We start from the raw sequence: 20,172 nt of genomic DNA, 5'->3' as shown, positions 1-20,172 counted from the left end.
TAGTTGGTGGGCAAGTAGGTTACATGATGAAGGCGGGCACGACAATATTGAGAATTGTCCTCGCAGCGGGCATACAGGCGCTGTTTCCAAGATGGCGTAAGGCAGTTGAGAGAGATGGAAATTATGTGGAAAAAAGGAGATATTGTTGCTAAGGGATGTATCTACACACTGTAAAACTTTCAAACATGTAGAATAAAAGATGGATTTAAACAAAACAAAAAAAAGTGTGCATTTCTTTTGGAGTGACCCTCGTATACATCCACCAGTTTCGTCAAAAACTCACCAAACAGATAATTTCACTCTGTTGAGTGACTTACACAAGCCAGAGTTTCGGGTTCTTACCATTCTCTTCCATGCAATTGGATAATTAGGACTAATCACAGAGGGACTTTTTTGGCACTTTCTTTTGGCTGGATTCTCTTACTGATATAAATATGATAACAAAAGTTCTGTCAGAATGAAAATAATTTAGCTGTAAAGGAGGCCACTCATCAAACAGTGGAAGTGTAGAGTTTGTCTTGGGTTGCGTGAGTAGAGGGAGAAAGGAGGTATGAGGCAGGAGGGAGGGTTGGGTAAGGTTGGCTGATACAGAGTGGCAGCAGGTATGCAGGATAGAAATGCACAAGGGGGAGCAAGTTGCCTCCTTTACTTCTACAATTATGTACCTTTTTCTATTTTTTGTTTCCCATAATTTCTTCAAAATAGTTGCACTATTACAGTATTTTATTTACACCAACAGTATGGCATCATATGGTGACAGGAAGGGCATCTGGCCACCTATTAAATTAACATGCCACATCCGTTTAACCAGCAGACCCCGCAAATCGGGATTAATGCTTGGAAAGAGAGAGAGAGTATGGCAACATACAACTTTGATCTCAGTATAAGTAGCTATAAAAAAACTCAGGTCTAACAAAATATATCTAAATCTAGAAAGTGGAATGCACATATTCTGTGCATAATAACAATGCACTTCTACTTTCTGAGTGTGATTATTGTAGATAATACGACAGTATACCCAAAGCATCATGAGAATCTGATGAGAGCAGATTGCTCAATCTGGGCTGCTAAGCAGTGGAACATCAAAAGTGAACTGACAACACAAAACAACAAGGAAAGAGGCAAGTGTAGACAGGATGGCTGATAAATTGATAAACAAAGACCAACAAGCAACCCAAAGAGAGAAAACCAGAAATGTAGAGAAGCCTAGATCAATAACCAGCGGTGTACTACCACAATAAGATGATAGCGAACTGAATACACAGTTTCCCTCTGTGTCATATAGCAGTCATACTTATACCACCCATGTGAGTGCTGGGTGGCTGGTGTTGTGGCCCATGATGCCATTGCAGGTGACACCTAGCACTTGATGGCTGTTGCAGCTCCATCTAGCAGCCAAGTCCACCTCCGCGTTTTCGGAAGGGCTTTCAAATTCAACAGGTTGGGATGATCTGAAAAGAGCATCTTTGGTCACAAGTGGCTTGGATGGTGTTTTGGTAGGTGTGCTGGGAGTGTATTTAGTGTCTCGCTACTTAAGCTCGCTGGCTGGTCGGTGGAACTGCGAATGTTTGATGATGTGCTGGGTAGTGGTACGTGGGCATTGTTGGCCAAGACTGCAGAGGCTGCATGAACATCCCAATCTCCTTATCTGTGGCTATTGATACTCCTGCTGGTTGTCTTGGCCACAAGTTGTACAGGACGTATCTGTGCAATTGTGGGACTGGTAATTGGGGGTTGCGGGGTAATTGGGGGTTGTGGGGGGAGGGGGGGGGGGATGGGACATTCTGGTTCTTGTAACACTGGTGATGGTGTCAGAATGAATGGATAGAACTGGTTTGTATGGTGGTGCTCCAATCACTTTGATGTGTCAACTGAGGTTACATATAATCCATGGGTGTCAACCACTACTTCTGGTGTCCATGTGTCTTTTGTTAATTAGGAACGTGTCCAAAATTGCTGTTCTTGATGAGTATCACCCTGAGTGCTGAGCTTGGGGTTCCTGGAGTTGCGGGATGAGGAGATGGAGGAGCTCTGCTGGGCTAAGGTCCTAGATAGATGTGATCCTATATGTGCTTGGGAAAACTGTGAACTCTGTTGTTAGTGGTGGTCCCATTGCTTCCAACATTTGCAGCTTAAAAGTATGAGGCTTGAACCCCTCTTTGACATTGGAAGATGAGTAGAATGGAAGGCTAACAACTTGCTTTATTCTGTTTGAAGTGCTGAATTGTTTGAAAGCAACTGACATGAACTGGGGCTCATTGTCAGACACTATAGTTCGGGGAAGCCCTCCAATCACTAGAATATGGAGTAGTGTGATTATTGCGGCTTCGGTTGTGATGGATATCACACTTACCACTTTGGAGTAAGAATCCCCCAATGGCAGCCATATACAGCCAACAAATGTGCCTACAAAGTTCAGACAGATGCCTTTCCAAGGTTGGCATGGCTGTGGACCAGGAGACAAAAGATTTTGGTGCCAGTAATCATGTTATCTCACAAGGGCTTTCACCCATGACATTCCCAAGTGCCCACAACAAAAGTAATCGTGGAACCCGTGGTCTTAATATGGCCAGGATGACAACACTGTGCATACCTTCCTCTGTGTCTATTATTAGGACATCATTAATGACTGCTAGACAGGGGTAGATGTGAGACAAGGTTTGGATTTTTGTTCTTGAAAATGCATATGGGCCACCTGTGGAGCATGTAGCAAATGACTTATATATAAGCAGTATATTGCTCCCTCCTACGTATATCTCGCGAAGAGACCATGAGGATAAAATCAGAGAGATTAGAGCCCACACAGAAGCATACCGACAATCCTTCTTTCCACGTACAATACGAGACTGGAATAGAAGGGAGAACCGATAGAGGTACTCAGGGTACCCTCCGCCACACACCGTCAGGTGGCTTGCGGAGTATGGATGTGGATGTAGATGTAGATGTAGACTTATCACAGGATCAAGTTCTGGTGTATGTCTGCAATGATTCAAGCTGCTTCTACGGAAAATTCTTTCAAGGTCTGTCTCTTTTCAACATGTATGTGGAAACATAAGACTTCCTGCGGGTCAAAGGCCAGGTCTATGCCTCCGGGAAGGCACAATATAGCATTTCCATTGGTGTGTTCAAGCATACTTAATTGTATGAGTGTAAGAGCTTAGGGAAATGCCCAACATTGGAGGCATTGTGCTGTTCACTCTATAAGACTGGAGTCTGACCTTAATAATGCCTTAATGACGAAAGCAGTTTATCGTCCCTGATTAATGTGAACTTTGTCCCAAATAGGAGTACATGGAACTTCTTAAATGTTAACACAATTGCTAATGTATCTTTCCTCATTTGAGAGTAGTTCTTCTGGTTTAGCATCAGCATTTTTAAAGCACAAGCATTGGGTTGTTCGGTACTATCATCATTTCTATGTGCCAGCACAGCACCAATGTCATATGGAGGTGATTTTGTGGCTAGAACCAGTGAGTTGTTGTTGTTATTGTTGTTGTTGTGGTCTTCAGTCCTGAGACTGGTTTGATGCAGCTCTCTATGCTACTCTATTCTGTGCAAGCTTCTTCATCTCCCAGTACCTTCTGCAACCTACATCCTTCTGAATCTGTTTAGTGTATTCATCTCTTGGTCTCCCTCTACAATTTTTACCCTCCGCGCTGCCCTCCAATACTACCATTAGTTATATGATCTACCCATCTAATCTTCAGCATTCTTCTGTAGCACCACATTTCAAAAGCTTCTATTCTCTTCTTGTCCAAACCAGTTATCGTCCATGTTTCACTTCCATACATGGCTATACTCCATACAAATACTTTCAGAAACAACTTCCTGACACTAAAATCTATACTCGATTTTAACAAATTTCTCTTCTTCAGAAACGCTTTCCTTGCCATTGCCAGTCTACATTTGATATCCTCTCTACTTCGACCATCATCAGTTATTTTGCTCCCCAAATAGCAAAACTCCTTTACTACTTTAAGTGTCACATTTCCTAATCTAATTCCCTCGGCATCACAAGACTTAATTCGACTACATTCCATTACCCTCGTTTTGCTTTTGTTGATGTTCATCTTATACCCTCCTTTTATGACACTGTCCATTCCGTTCAACTGCTCTTCCAAGTCCTTTGCTGTCTCTGACAGAATTACAATGTCACCGGCGAACCTCAAAGTTTTTATTTCTTCTCCATGGATTTTAATACCTACTCTTAATTTTTCTTTTGTTTCCTTCACTGCTTGCTCAGTATACAGATTGAATAACATTGGGGAGACTACAACCCTGTCTCACTCCCTTCTCAACCACTGCTTCCCTTTCATGTCCCTAGACTCTTTATTACTGCCATCTGGTTTCTGTACAAATTGTAAATAGCCTTTCGCTCCCTGTATTTTACCTCTGCCACCTTCGGAATTTGAAAGAGTATTCCAGTCAACATTGTCAAAAGCTTTCTCCAAGTCTAAAAAAACGCTAGAAACGTAGGTTTGCCTTTCCTTAATTTAGCTTTTAAGATAAGTCGTAGGGTAAGTATTGCCTCACATGTTCCAATATTTCGAAGGAATCCAACCTGATCTTCCCCGAGGTCGGCTTCTACTAGTTTTTCCATTCATCTGTAAAGAATTCGCGTTAGTATTTTGCATCCGTGACTTATTAAACTGATAGTTCAGTAATTATCACATCTCACAGCACCTGCTTTCTTTGGGATTGGAATTATTATATTCTTCTTGAAGTCTGAGGGTATTTCGCCTGTCTCATACGCCTTGCTCACCAGATGGTAGAGTTTTGTCAGGACTGGCTCTCCCAAGGCCGTCAGTAGTTCTAATGGAATGTTGTCTACTCCCGGGGCCTTGTTTCGACTCAGGTCTTTCAGTGCTCTGTCAAACTCTTCACGCAGTATCGTATCTCCCATTTCATCTTCATCTACATCCTCTTCCATTTCCATAATATTGTCTTCAATTACATTGCCCTTGTATAGACCTTATATACACTCCTTCCACCTTTCTGCTTTCCCTTCTTTGCTTAGAACTGGGTTTCCATCTGAGCTCTTGATATTCATACTAGTGGTTCTCTTTTCTCCAAAGGTCTCTTTAATTTTCCTGTAGGCAGTATCTATCTAACCCCTAGTGAGATAAGTTCCTACATCCTTACATTTGTCCTCTAGCCATCCCCGCTTAGCCATTTTGCACTTCCTGTCGATCTCATTTTTGAGACGTTTGTATTCCTTTTTGCCTGCTTCATTTACTGCATTTTTACATTTTCTACTTTCATCAATTAAATTCAATATTTCTTCTGTTACCCAAGGATTTCTACTAGCTCTCATCTTTTTACCTACTAGATCCTCTGCTGCCTTCACTACTTCATCTCTCAAAGCTGCCCATTCCTCTTCTACTGTATTTCTTTATCCCATTCCTGTCAATTGTTCCCTTATGCTCTCCCTGAAACTCTGTACAACCTCTGATTTAGTCACTTATCCAGGTCCCATCTCCTTAAATTCCCACCTTTTTGCAGTTTCTTCAGTTTTAATCTACAGTTCATAACCAATAGCTTGTGGTCAGAGTCCACATCTGCCCCTGGAAATGTCCTACAATTTAAAACCTGGTTCCTAAATCTCTGTCTTACCATTATATAATCTATCTGAAAACTGTCAGTATCTCCAGGCTTCTTCCATGTATACAACCTTCTTTTATGATTCTTGAACCAAGTTTTAGCTATGATTAAGTTATGCTCTGTGCAAAATTCTATCAGGCGGCTTCCTCTTTCATTTCTTAGCCCCAATCCCTATTAACCTACTACATTTCCTTCTCTCCCTTTTCCTAGTACCGAATTCCAGTCACCCATGGCTATTAAATTTTCATCTCCCTTCACTATATGAATGATTTCTTTTATTTCATCACACATTTCTTCAATTTCTTCGTCATCTGCAGAGCTAGTTGGCATATAAACTTGTACTACTGTAGTAGGCGTGGGCTTCTTGTCTATCTTGGCTACAATAATGCCTTCACTATGCTGTTTGTATTTGCTTACCCGCACTCCTATTTTTTTTATTCATTATTAAACTGACTCCTGCATTACCCCTATTTGGCTTTGTATTTATAACCCTGTATTTGCCTGACCAAAAGTCTTGTTCCTCCTGCCAGTGAACTTCACTAATTCCCACTATATCTAACTTTAACCTATCCATTTCCCTTTTTAAATTTTCTAACCTACCTGCCCGATTAAGGGATCTGACATTCCATGCTCCGATCCGTAGAATGCCAGTTTTCTTTCTCCTGATAACGACGTCCTCCTGAGTAGTCCCCTCCCGGAGATCCGAATGGGGGACTATTTTACCTCCGGAATGTTTTACCCAAGAGGAAGCCATCATCATTTAACCATACAGTGAAGCTGCATGCCCTCAGGAAAAATTACGGCTGTAGTTTCCCCTTGCTTTCAGCCATGGGTATGACTGTGAAAAAGGCGTAAGGCAGGGCACTGAAAGCAGCATATGCTTAAACTGCACGAAAGCACACACACAGGCTAATTGTTCACTGGTACTGCACACCCTGTTTTTGCAGCTGGTTCACTGGCTGTGTGACATGAGCCACTTGTGGGATAAACTTTGAATCAGTTTCCTGTTTCTTGTCTACCAGGGCAGCGCGGTTATGCATGTTTCTTGAGTTAGTTATATTAGTTACTAATACCTTTCTACTCATACATTTAGCGACGTAATGTGGTGCATGAGCTTACTACATCATAAGATAAGTGTGCTTTACACAAAGAGAGATTATTTACAGAGTAGAGAGTTTGGTCATTTCTGACGTGATTATTGGCCACATTAAAAACATAGCACAAGAGGAAGTTTTAGGTAACACTGCAAGTTCCTATCAAAAAGCTGCACTATCTATACAAAAGTCAACTTTGCTACAATAGGATGCTCATAAAGGAATGTCAAAATAAACTACATGGTTTGTTGGAACACCAAGGAATAAAGCTAAGAACTGTGCCCAAAAACTCATTGTTATAGATAGGTTTGATTAATTGTTAATTGAACAAATTATAGAGGACATTTATTTTAATTAAGAAATAATGCCAACATTATAGATACTGCTTGTTGCTGTAATACAAAAAATTCGCTTTCCTTGGTAGAAAGATGTTTTGCACAAGATACTGGATAAAATGAGGTTTTACTGAAAGAAACCTGAAAGCAAACAAGAGATTCTGATAGAGTGAATTAATATATAATTGACTGGCGACACAGTTACTTGAGGTATATCAGTTCTCTCTAAACGAATCCTCTCTATAATTTTGTGATTTGCAAGAAGGCAATCACATCCTGTACTCCATACAGTGTCAACCCATTTATAAGGGGGAAAAACACACACACTGCCTGGAAGTGTCTGTACACTACATTGGCACTGAGTTAAAAGGCCAGTATCATCTTGTGAAACAGCCTGTAGGTGCTCCTTGTGACGTAGCTGGGAGACAGTGTGGGGAGTCACCTGCTCACTATTCAGTTTGCTGAAAGTTACACAGGATATTTGGCAGTGCTTGTTAAATGATATTCACTATTTTTTTCTCATACTGATAACACTCATTTCTTGACTAATGTGTTTACAGCAACGGTGTCCACATTTGGATGACTGCCTGGGTGTGGTTGTAACTTTGATTAAATTTGGCATGGCATTTTTACATAATTTAATACAATTATTTAATATGCTTTTTCAATGATTGTGTGTTACATGTGACGATTTCAGAATTTTAAGCTCTAGTGATCTATTGCTTACATTATTTTGAGTTTTGGTACAGTAATTTATTTTGATAGTTTTAAATCCTTTTGAGGTTGTTTGTTTCCAGGTATTTACACATTTCCCTTAATAATATCTTTGAATTTAGAATCACAGCACTTCAGAAATAAAAGCAACAATACGAATTTGTTTTGTTGCTTATTTAGTTTTGCGATACACAACTACTGCACATCTACGAATGGGAACCTAGCACTGTCAGTTCTCACTGTGTTCCCACTTCTGTTGCACTGTCTAAAGCATCACACCAGCCTGTCGTTAGTGAGACAGTGGAGTACTAGATTTGGGAGACTTTTAGCTTTGCACACCTTACAACGTGTGATGAAAATGGTCAAAAGAGGCGTAGAAAACAGCTGCACACTCCTAGGAAACTTACAAAAAGTGTCAGATGTGGCAAGATTATCCGCAGTCAGTCACAATAATTCACGTGTTCCTCGATGGAATATTTTGAGACAGAGAGGGATGTAGGAGTGCCTCTTGTTCCTATGGATAAAGTGGTGAAGTAGTGACTCTAGAAATCAGTGAACGATCATTTTGACACCAATTTGCAATGAGAACTTCGTGAAGGAAGAATCATCTAAGTAATCTAAATTGGTGACACCTGGGAAGAAGAGATGCTTCAAGAAGAGGGCCATAAAACTTCACTCTTTTTCAGGAAAAGAGGAAAATGAACCCTCCATTAAATGTTGCATTTGAAAATTTATTTCAGTCATTTCTCATTCATGTTGTGAGACTAAGGAATATTGTTCAGCCAGCTCCCATCATCGCCATAAGTTAGACTGTATTTTAAATATATTTCTTTTTGTGCAGACACTCAGATATTATTTCAATGTGTGTAAAACACGGTTTTCAGAGGGTTATAATAGGAAACTAAATGCAAAATGAAAATTTTAGAAACTCATTGCAGATCAAGGTATTTTAGAAATAAAAAAGTAAATATACAAAATAAAATAATAAAATAAAAAATAAACAAAATAAAATAAAAAAGTACTGCTATGAGAGCAATAGTTCTTGAGTTATGACATGGTAAGTCTTAAGCTGTTTAGAACCAGGAAAACTTAATATGTTTGAAAAAAGTAATGGAACTCTTGCCTTAATTAAAATTTAAATTACAAACAGTTTTTTGACATACTGAGGGACACTATAGAGATATTACATCATATGTGAATTTCTATTGCTGGAGAGAGTGATGCACTTTGGTGACTGCCTGCAGAAAGTACTTGATGTAACAATGCTGCAACTTTAGATCTTAAATGTCAGGTGCCAAGTAATTTAAAGCAGACTATGCAATATCTGCCTTTACCCGGTTTAACTCTAATTTTTAGTCTTTGTATCTGAAAATGTACCTCTGCATATAACTGCATGGTTTCTTAATTTAGCAGTATTATAGACATTACTGACTTCTTTTGCTTTTTCTATCAAACTGAGATTTATTAATGCTTCAGATTTAACATTTCAACGGCTGCTCATTTTCACAAATGGGCTCATTCTAGAAGCAACCATATAATATCTTATAACTACACTGTTTTCATTTGCCTTTGGTATCTTTCGTGTTGTAGACCAGACTTAACACAAGGTCTACTTTACAAAATGTCTTACCTTCTTTCTATACCACCATAATTTACTTAATAAAGTCACACGATTTGAACTTAGGCACTGTGTAATATAGAAATATATACCAAACACTGATTTTCAACCAATAGTAACTGCTGAGATGCATGTAAGTGATCTCTGTGAAAACCACACAACTACTCATTGCTCCTTTATGTTATGTTAATTTTTTTCTATAAATCTTTCTTCTGCTATTTAAGAATAATTTCATTTGTTACTGAAAAGTGTGTAAAATACTATTTCTCAGCCTCAAGTGATAAGTGTTTGGAAGAGCTGTTATCTAATAGGATTTTATGGGCAGGTACTACTGTGAGCGAGAATATAACTAAATTTCACAATTTTTAGATTATTTTTGTAGGAGATACACACTTTAAAAAAACTTTCTATGAGTTAAATATAGACACAATTACACAGAAACAGGGTTTTCAGCGGGCTATATATAGGAAACGAAATGCTATGAGAACATAGTTTTTTTTGGCCCAATAGGCAGCTGTGCCATGGAAATGTGATGAAAGAGTCAGTGTCTTGGGGAATTTCCACAAGCCCATTGGCTAGATGGGTTGGTTTTTGTTAGTGCGACTGAACTTAATTGGAGAGGATACTTACAACACAAACCGAATGTTGTGGTCCAAAGGTGCTAGCCTCTTTTACACATTAGAGATTTTTCTTTATTAATACTGTTTCAAAAGTGTAGCAATGCCAAGTAGTGACAAGGGTCTGCTAACAAACATCTGTGCAAGATTTCGCAAAATTTATCTTGCATACTACACATCAATGGGAGCGTGGATATTCCAGCCATGGCCATGAGTTAAACTTTGTACGATGCCATAGCATCTCTGGGGAGGAATGAAGGTAGCATTTGGTACGCCAGGTTTGACTCTGATGGTGGGTTTATTTTCATTTTAATTTTATTTTTGCAGCCAAAATTACGCTAAAACCACATATACGAGGGTCATCCACGAAGTAAGTTCTGTTTCTATTTCTATCCACGGCAGCACTACAATTGCAGTTCTGAGCATGTGTGGCAGTTACTCTGACTCAAGGAGAAGACGTATGCCATTTTCAGATTGCTGCTGCCAACATGTGCTTTGTAGTGATTCTTTATAATGTCAGCTGTAATTGAAAATGCCGCCATGTGTGAAATCAGATCTGTGATTCATTTTCTAAATGCAAAGAAAGTTAAACCAAAGTAAATTCATTGGCAAATCTGTGAGGTTTACGAACAAAATGCTATGAGTGATTCAATGGTTAGAAGATGGGTCAGACTGTTCAATGAATGACATGATCATGTGCATGAAGAAGAAGGAAGTGGACACCCATCTGTGCTCATGTTGGATACCAAAAATTATTACTGAACAACACAATAAACTACGGATGGTCAGTACACTTCAGTTTTTGATACACTACAATGAAGAAGGCCATGGTTTTCTTTCTTGAATAGTCATGGGGGATGAAAGCTGGGTATCAAACAATGCCCCCGAAACAAAATGGCAATCAATGGAATGGAGGCACATTTCATCCCCAACGAAGGTTAAGCCTAAGCAAATCTTGACACTTCAAAAAGTCATGTGCAACGTTTTTTGGGACAGAAAAGGCATTTTGCTGATTGATTTCTTACCATGAGGCCAAACAATCAATGTACATGGTTACTGTCAGACCATTAAGAAATTGGGCTGCGCAATACAGAACAAGCACCGAGGATTACTATCAAAAGATTTTTTTTCACGATAATTCCCGACCTCACACGGCAAAAGTGACCAAGCAACTCTTACAGGAATTCCACTGGGAAGCATTTGATCATCCTCCATACAGCCTGGACCTTGCTCCTAGCAACTTTCATCTCTTCTTACACCTAAAATCTGTCCTTGGGGGTCAACACTTCAACGATGACGACGAGCTGAAAGAACATGTTACTGAATGGTTGTATACACAGTCGGCAACCTTCTATGAAGAAGGCTTACAAAAACTTGTGCCACTGTATGACAAGTGCCTACAAAATTTCAGAAGCTATGTAGAAAAGTAGTTTAACAGTTGTAGATTTTTGTACAATAAATATTTTTTCTGTATCTGTACATGTTTGTTTTATATAACCAAACGGAACTTACTTTGTGGACATACCTCGTATATGACAATAAGTATTGATAACTCCATAATCCAGGGAATAAAACACATGAACGGCTAATTTATTTGCAATATAATCAGATACTGGAACCATACTCAACTGATGCACACAGTGAAAAATATTGGTGGGTTATGTTACTTTATTTATCCATTTTAACAATTCTTAGAAAAAGTTAAACAACACATGGGTTGTAATCACAGACCAGTGCTGGAAGACTAGGAGACAGCCGGTGCAGATGACTCTGTCGGCACCTTGCAGTTGGTGTTTGGCAGTGCTTTAGTTGTGCTGCTGTAGGGCCTGGGGCCTGAAACCAACGTTACACGGAAAATTAACATCAATAGAAAAAAACATATTTCTTGTCAGAAATGCTTTTTTAAAACTTATCTGAGATAACTACATCTTTCACACAAAATAACTTTTCTCTTCTAGACACACAGAAACAAAATGTAATCTGTCACTCTGACACTACTCTGTATGCCTGAATGCAGTAACTTCCTCGGGTGTTACATAACTGGATAATTAAAATTAACTAAATAATTTAAAAAAGAACTGACAACATGCTTTGTTCAAAAGAGGCACAATACACAAAGTTCTTTGACAACACTAAAGCCTCTCGTTTCTTTCTCCTAACAGAAGTATTTCAAGCTATGAGAACACAGTTTTATAATCAGTTTTAATTCTGTAAATAATACAACATGTTTCACTTACATCAACACATGGCAGTGTTTCTGGGGCAGGCTTCACTCTTTGCAAGACATGCTTTGCCACCTATGATGAAAAACAGTGTCTGGTACAATCTGTAACATATAACTGCTATACTAATTAAATTAGAATCAATTTCCACTGAAATCCAGTCAACAATGGAACACATTCAGGCATTTTACTGATGAAAGGATAATGTATTCTTTGGCTGTTCATGACTTGCAAAAGCAATATATTTTAAAATTAGTATACAAGGTGCTGAGCATCGGACAGGCATACAGAAAACATGGAAAATAACTCCTCTTTCAAATGAAGTCCATCTTTAAAGCTAGGCATCCAGAAGTGATGTGAATTTGATAACTGGCCAATCAGACAGCAGCTTTGCTAGAAAAAAAAAAAAAAACAGCTCACCCCCTTCTCCCCCCCCCCCCCCCCTCAAAAAGAGCATCAATTTTCACCAATTCTTTATGCCTTTGCACTACTCAGTAACTCTTCTACTTGGTGAGTGATGATCTATCCCCTGATACACAATATAATCCATCTCGCTCACTCCATCAGAACTAAATGTTTTTTATTTCATTGTACTCTTGTTTTTCTTAATGCACTCGGTAATTCAAAAGTAATGGAAATAGTGCAAATACACATATTTTATGCTGTCTGTTTCAAAATGTGAGTCCAATGTTTAATGACTGTATCAAACCACTCTTTTCTGTAAGTGTTATTTGACAAAAAGGTGTAATATGTTCTTCTTAAAGGTGGTGTCACATGCATGTGGTTAAAAGCAAATAGTATTGGCACACTCTGTACAGCATCTGCCATGGTGTAGTCGTTATAGCTACTGCTTGGTAATATGCTGGTCACTGGTTCAATCCCACCTGCTTCATTTATTTATCATTTAACATTTATGTTTTCTAGAAGATTCTGAGAATTTGCTACAACATTTTATTTATGTATAAATAGGAGCACACCCTGCTGAGGCAAACAATTCAACAACTGTGCTTTCAGTGTCAAATGATATTACTTGGTGACAACACTGTTCTTGTAATTAGAACTTGCTTCCAGATTCTATGTGACATATTTGATGGCAACAGGTATCTCAGACATTGACATTGCCACAGTTCCAATAAAGCATTGCAAAAGCAATTGCCTTCATGCACAAGAGCCTGAACACAAACAGCACATTCTGCCTATGATCTGCAATGTGAACTAATCGATACAAAAACAACAGTCGTATGCATATCCAGCTTCACTGAAGTATATCAGCAACTGCTGGTTGTTTTCCATCACTTTTCAGTCCCATTCAGGTTGAGAGTGGAGCCAACCCAGACCAGACAACCCAGTTTTAAACACTTTAACAACAAAGGGGATCTCCTCCTCATATATGATACATAATTCACAGTGAAATGTGACGATGTGAAACAATATTCAACTCTCAGAGCATCCTTGGTTCTACTCTGTGATCCTTGTGGAGAAGGAAGATGGTTCATGGTATTTCTGGGTCAATTACTGATGGGTCAAAGCTTTCCTCCAAAATAGATGTACATACTGGCTATTCACAAGAGACAGCTTTTATAACAACTGATGGCCTCTATTAGTTCAAAGATATCTAAACTGGTTAACAACTGTGCTCCTCCACTGAACCACAGGTGCTCCCAAGCCCTTACCTGCGACATCACGCGCAGACGGAGGAATTTTTGGTGACCACTTCTTGTAGACAGCCAAACACACATAACAGAGATTTAGACATCGTCTTGCCCCAGGCTGGGCCTTCTAGTGTTACTGGGGCCCGGCCGGGCTATAATGCCTCCGTCTGCGCATGACGTAGCAGATAATGGCTCAGGAGCGCCTGTGGCTCAGTGGAAGGGGAGCGATAAGCGTCATGCTTCTGGTCTGCAGCACGTCAGCTGTGCTGCAGCACGAAGCGTTATTCGCTCTGTGAATGACGCGGAGTGCGGAAGCTTAGCTCTGGGTGTTGGCCTGCTATGTTCACTGTGTGTTAACGTGCCTCTGCAATGCCTTTGCGACACGGATATCGTCGGCGCTGGTGGCGCAGTGATCCTGAGTATAAGTCATTGAGAGCAATAGAAATTGACTTGGCTGGACAATTTAATAAGCAACGGCTTATGGGTGTTCCAAATGTTTTGCATGGACTACGAGTGAAATTCATGTGTGATGTTTCTGCTGTGTTTGGAGGCAGTACATGGCTGACCTCGGTTGTTGCATGGGGGAACCATGCAGATTATTGTGGCCTTGAAGCATTCCCTGGTGCAAACATCTTGGCTTGGAAGACATGGAGTATAGCTGAGAGTACAGGTCTACTCGCTAAAGTTCCCTGTGGTACTTTGGTGCCAGACTTTGTCCACAAGAAGAAAGAAGAAGCTGAATGCAGGCGAGTATCTTTTTATATGGGCTAAAGTAGGGAACAACTATTGTAAAATAAAGATCACTGGCAACTGTATGTTCTATTACAGACAGTAAAAAATCCTTATCTCCTTTCCTTACCTCTCGCATTTTTTTTTTTAATTCATTTATATACGCTGTTAGCATATGGTTACACGCTAGGCATAGCGTGACCTTGAGCCGGACTTAGGCTCTGGCTCGCGCAGCCTGCTGTGCGGGTTGCTGGCCCATCTTGTCCCAGGCCGGGAGACAGCCTTAGTAGCCTCCAACAAGGCCTTTGTGTTGGGTGGAAAAAAAAACTGATATTACGTTTCTGGAGAATTATTCCAATTTTTGGGAGTGTGTTCCTAATGAGAGGATAAATGCTGTCACAATAGGTTTATCTTCTTGCTGTGCAAGATGTAGCCTAAACTTTTTTGGTTTCATAGCACAGTTGGTCTGGCAGTGGTGGATGTAAGCGCACTTTCAGAAAGCTGCCTGTATGTGCTCTCTTGGTCAGAGATTTCACGAGCCTTGTGCACTATTGTATTGAGGATGCCTTCTCACTGTAAAAGAGCACAGCAGCTTGAAGCATTTAAGTAAAAATCTGCATGTACTGGTTTATAGTAATTGCTGTTTCCTTGTGCATCATCTGGTCTTCACTTGACTACCATATCCACGAAAATAAGTTGGTTGTCGTCTTCTATCTGCATTGTGAGTCTGATGATTTTGCACAGTGAGTTCAGATGTCTTGCAGATTCTGAGATCTATGCTACCATTTATATATTGGAAAAATCAAAGTACTGCACCACCTGGATGATGTTACATGGCTAAATAGTCAAGAACATTTTAAAATGAAAATGGGGTCCATCCTGATCCAGAAAGAGTAGGAGCCATAACAGATTCCCAATGCAATAGATAGCCATTATTCTTACAGCATGGGAATATCTGTATCCTCAAGAAGGAGCTTAGAACTTCATCAGTTTGGGCACTTTTGGATGAGAATTCAGAGACAGAACTACACACTAATCGTAGAGGCTACATGGTAGATGCCGTTCTATTGTAAACAGTGGAAGATGCCTCCAGAGTATTCTTCATGTCTTAGAAGAATTTCTCTCTGAAAGAGACAGAGTGCTTTGCAGTTTTGGGAAATCTTAAATTCTGACCGTATTTATATAGCAGACCATTCATTGTTGAGAATGATCACCATTATTTATGCTGGCTGTCACACATTTGTACACAAAAATGGATGCAAACACAAAGATGTCAAATGTCTTTTGTGGAATCAAATGGAGGAACATTACAATACTGATCATCACTGCTCTAATGAACACTGTAGCTGGACAGTGGGAAGAGACAGGATTATTGAAGACAACAGAAACCTTAAAGTTGGAATAAGCTGACAACAAAAAATTTAATTCGCTATATAGAATCTTGTAGAAGTGGAATTACAAATGGAATATTGTCAAAAAAGGGATGGGAATTATTGCTCATCATCCCAGCTCATTTATGACCAGACACTGAAGTATTTTTGTGATACTAGACACAATGAAGTATTTTCATAATACTCTGGCTTCAGATCTTTGGAGATTTGTGAAGACTCTTCATAAAATCAGGGGCATATATCATTGCTCATGTCTCTCCTGCTCCATCAGACATGTTGGAAGCCAATGTGGGAAATCCCAATGATGGAAATATGTGCCTCAGTTACCCCAGGACAAAATTCTCCACAGGCTTAAGTGTAGTTAGGGTGTACCATGGCTCTTCTATTGTGCTGACAGTGAATTATGTTGTTCACAGCTAGTCAGGTGATAGTACACAGGAGCCAATGAGAATTGACTTGTTTTGCGAGAAGATAGGAATTGATTACTTTTCTTTTTGACATGGAGAACACAAGACCGATGATTATTAATCTGTCTATTATGGATTATAAGGTTAGTTACTGGTTTTCATATTTATTTCTTGCACCGTATGTTTCTCAGAATAAAATGGGATTTCTTGGTATATGGTTTCATATTCAAATTTTATAGTTTAGTTGGAGAAGCCAACAAAATATGACTGGAGGGAAACTGGCTGCCCAAGTGCAAGCAATCGTATGCTGCTTCCCTGGTTAGAGATATGATTTTAGAGCACGATCCCACTGACTGTCTTGGATCTGATCTCTTGAAACTCAAAAACCCATTTCTAGAAACTGTTACAATGTCAAGTTGAACACTTATATTTCAAAAGACGACACAATACATGTAAGTCACAGAGCGAGTAGACCATGTAAAGCATGTGTACACAGTAACAGTCAAATCTGCACCGAGTCCCAAGTCTAGCGGACACTGGCCGGCTGGCCGCTTAGGTGGCGCGGCTGCTGCATGGCTGGCACACAGCAGCAATTTGAATGACTGGCACGTCACAACACTTTTCCCCTCTTGAAACTTTTGCACTGGTCTTGATGGAGGTGGCCTGTAGATGGCTAACGTCCATAGGCGTTGTTTGACTGGCCATGAAGTCTCGAGGAGGTGGCTTTCCGTACGGACGGAATTGTCCCCGATTATAACAGGTCGAGATGACAGGAGACGTAGGGGTCGAATCTGCTGGGGGCCCGTGCACCAATCTGCCTGTTGCGGCAAGTCCGGTTGATATAACAGGAGACATGGGCAATGTGTCGGCATCCGTAGGAGAAGGAGGCAAGTAGAGTTGCTCCGACAGATGATGGTCATCTGGTTCATGCATGGGCACGTCTCCTGGTGGCGTCCGTTCTTGTGCTGGCACCGAGACGACGGTGAGAGGGCTACGTTGTGAGTAATGAGAGATGCCAAGATCCTGAGTGTCAGGTAGAGCCAAAGGCGGTGTAGCGGCATCCAGAACAGGCGTTGCCTGCTCCCGAGGCCGAAACTTGTCCGAGTGATGCACTGCAACACCCGTGTCCGTCTGGATTTCATACAGGCATCGGACACGGTGTCGTAAGATGCGGCCAGGGCTCCATTTTGGCCGCCTGCCATATCCCCGTACCCATACAAGGTCGCCGGCGCTGAACTGGCCAAGCGAAGGCACCCACGGCCGTGAAGTGAAAAGGCCACAGAAGATGAAGTAGCGTGCGCAACTGTAGGCCATGTAAGAGCTCCGCCGGGCTGTGGTCACCCATGGGGGTGAAACGGTAAGAAGCCATAAATTGGAGAAGCCCATCATCAGCAGAAGAAGACAGGAGTTTCTTCATCTGAGCCTTAAATGTGCGGACCAGTCGTTCAGCCTCACCGTTTGACTGTGGATGGAATGGAGGGGCCTTGACATGCATGACGCCGTGACGGGCACAAAAATTCGCAAAATCGGAAGAGGCAAATTTCGGACCATTATCAGTAACAAGAGTAGAGGGAAGGTCTTCCAAAGAAAAATGCGGGCGAGAGCACTTGTGGTTGCTGCGGTGGTAGGCGAGGTGCAACGGACAATGAAAGGAAAATTAGAGTTGGTGTCAATTACGAGTAGCCAATAAGTACCTAAAAAAGGTCCCGCAAAGTCAGCATGAATGCGCTTCCAGGGCTTCTCAGGCGAAGGCCACGGTGACAAAGATGACTTCAGGGCGGCGGCCTGTGACGCACAAGGGCCACAGGCAGCGACAATGTGTGCGATTTCAGAGTCAATGGCAGGCCAGTACACATAACAGAGCACCAGAGATTTTGTGCAAGAGACACCCCAGTGCCCTTGGTGAAGGAGGCACAAGACCGAAACACGCAAAGACGCAGACAAAGCATTTTCGGTGGAAACGAGGATAACACCATCCCTAGCAGCGAGGCGGTAACGCAAAGCGTAGTAGTTCTGCAACGGATCAATAGTCTTAGTGGACGGATGATCTGGCCAACCCTTCTGAATACAGCGTAAAACACGGGAGAGGGTAGGGTCAGAACCCGTAGCAGCCGCCAGCCGGTCCCCGGTGATGGTGAACCCGTCCACAACCCACTGCTCGGCAACACCCAGGTGGAAACACGAAAGTTCATCCCTATCAAATGCCAGATCAGAACCCATGAGAAGGCGAGACAGTGCATCAGCATTAGCATGTTGAGCCGTCAGCTGGAAATGAATCTCATAATTGAAACGAGACAAGTAAAGAGCCCAATGCTGGAGGCGGTGTGCAGCCTTGTCGGGAAGTGACGTTGATGGATAAAACAAGGAAACAAGTGCTTTGTGACCTGTAAGAAGATGAAATTTGGATCCATAGAGAAAAAACACCAAACATGTGAACAGCATAAATAATGGTCAAAGCTTCTTTTCCAATTTGAGAATACATTTGTTGGGCATCCGACAGCATTTTGGAGGCATAAGCAATGGGTTGTTCAGAACTGTCATAAAAATGGTGCACAAGGACTGCACCGACCCCCTATTGAGAGGCGTCCATGGCAAGAACAAGATGTTGGCCAGGTCGATAAGTAGCCAGGCACGGGGCCTGTTTCAGCATAGTCTCCAATTTCTGGAAAGCCGTATCGCATGACGTGGACCTGTGGAAAGGCATGTTTTTATGCAACAGGCAATGCAACGGCTGAGCCACCGAAGCAACACACGGTGAAAACTTGCGATAGTATGCTATTTCCCCCAAGAAGGCCTGCAGTTCTTTAACAGATGTAGGGCGAGGAAAGGCATCAATTGAAGTGACAGTTTGCTGAAGTGGAGGAATACCATCCCAACAGAGTTGAAACACCAAGTGCGAGAGAGATGCCTGAAAAAATTTTGATTTCCGAAGATTACACTTAAGACCGGCAGTCTGTAAGACATGAAAAAGCATGCGGAGATTTTGAAGGTGTTTGTCAGTGGTGGAGCCAGTGATGATAATGTCGTCCTGGTAATTTATACACCCAGGGACAGTGAGCAATAATTGTTCCAAGAATCGCTGAAAGAGAGCAGGGGTGCTGGCAACCCCGAATGGAAATCATTGGTATTGATAGAGGCCGAAAGGCATGTTAAGGACCAGAAACTGCCGGGAAGCAGAGAGGAAGATGATGATAAGCTTCCGACAGGTCAAGTTTAGAAAAATACTGGCCTCCAGCAAGTTTAGTAAACAATTCTTCAGGTCGAGGCATAGGGTAAGTGTCGATAAGGCATTGAGCATTTACAGTGGCTTTGAAATCATCACAGAGACGAATATCATGGTTTGGCTTAGCACTGACAACGACAGGAGAGGACCACTCACTGGAAGTGACAGGAAGCAAGACCCCTGAAGCAGTGAGATGATCCAGCTCCCGTTTGACCTGATCACCAAGGGCCACAGGAATAGGCTGAGCCTGAAAAAAATTAGGCCGAGCGGTGGATATGAGCGTGATATGAGCTTCAAATTCGTTTGCACGGCCTAACCTGGGAGGAAAAAAGCGATGAAAACGTCATCGACAAGGGATCCAATTGAGCATAAGGAATAACATCAGAGATGATATTGACAGAGTCATCAATGGAGAACCCAAAAACGCGAAAGGCATCGAAACCAAATAGATTTTCCGCGGTACTATGGTCGACCACAAATATGGGAACAGTGCAAACGACGGATTTGTAAGATACCTCAGCATCAAATTAGCCCAAGAGAGAAATCTTCTGTAAGTACGTAATTGCCTA

General features: G+C 41.3%; 1 protein-coding gene across 5 annotated transcripts in view; it reads right to left on the bottom strand.

The window, feature by feature from the left end:
• The window catches only part of LOC126297526 (mitogen-activated protein kinase kinase kinase 1-like), a 159,097-nt gene that overhangs the window by 123,057 nt on the left and 15,868 nt on the right, over positions 1–20,172 (bottom strand). For 4 of the 5 annotated variants that reach the window (XM_049988431.1, XM_049988432.1, XM_049988434.1 and 1 more), the window contains exons 3-4: positions 12,217–12,276; positions 11,711–11,812 (exon numbers count right to left, since the gene is read on the bottom strand). In XM_049988431.1, the coding sequence (XP_049844388.1) occupies positions 11,711–11,812; positions 12,217–12,276 (162 nt within the window). The remainder of the gene's footprint in view (positions 1–11,710; positions 11,813–12,216; positions 12,277–20,172) is intronic. The other variant, XM_049988433.1, reaches the window with a different exon arrangement.

The sequence above is a fragment of the Schistocerca gregaria genome, chromosome X (assembly GCF_023897955.1).
Source record: "Schistocerca gregaria isolate iqSchGreg1 chromosome X, iqSchGreg1.2, whole genome shotgun sequence".
NCBI lineage: Eukaryota > Metazoa > Arthropoda > Insecta > Orthoptera > Acrididae > Schistocerca > Schistocerca gregaria.
The sequence above is the reverse complement of the archived record's forward strand: the minus strand, read 5'-3'. Positions and strand labels throughout refer to the sequence as shown.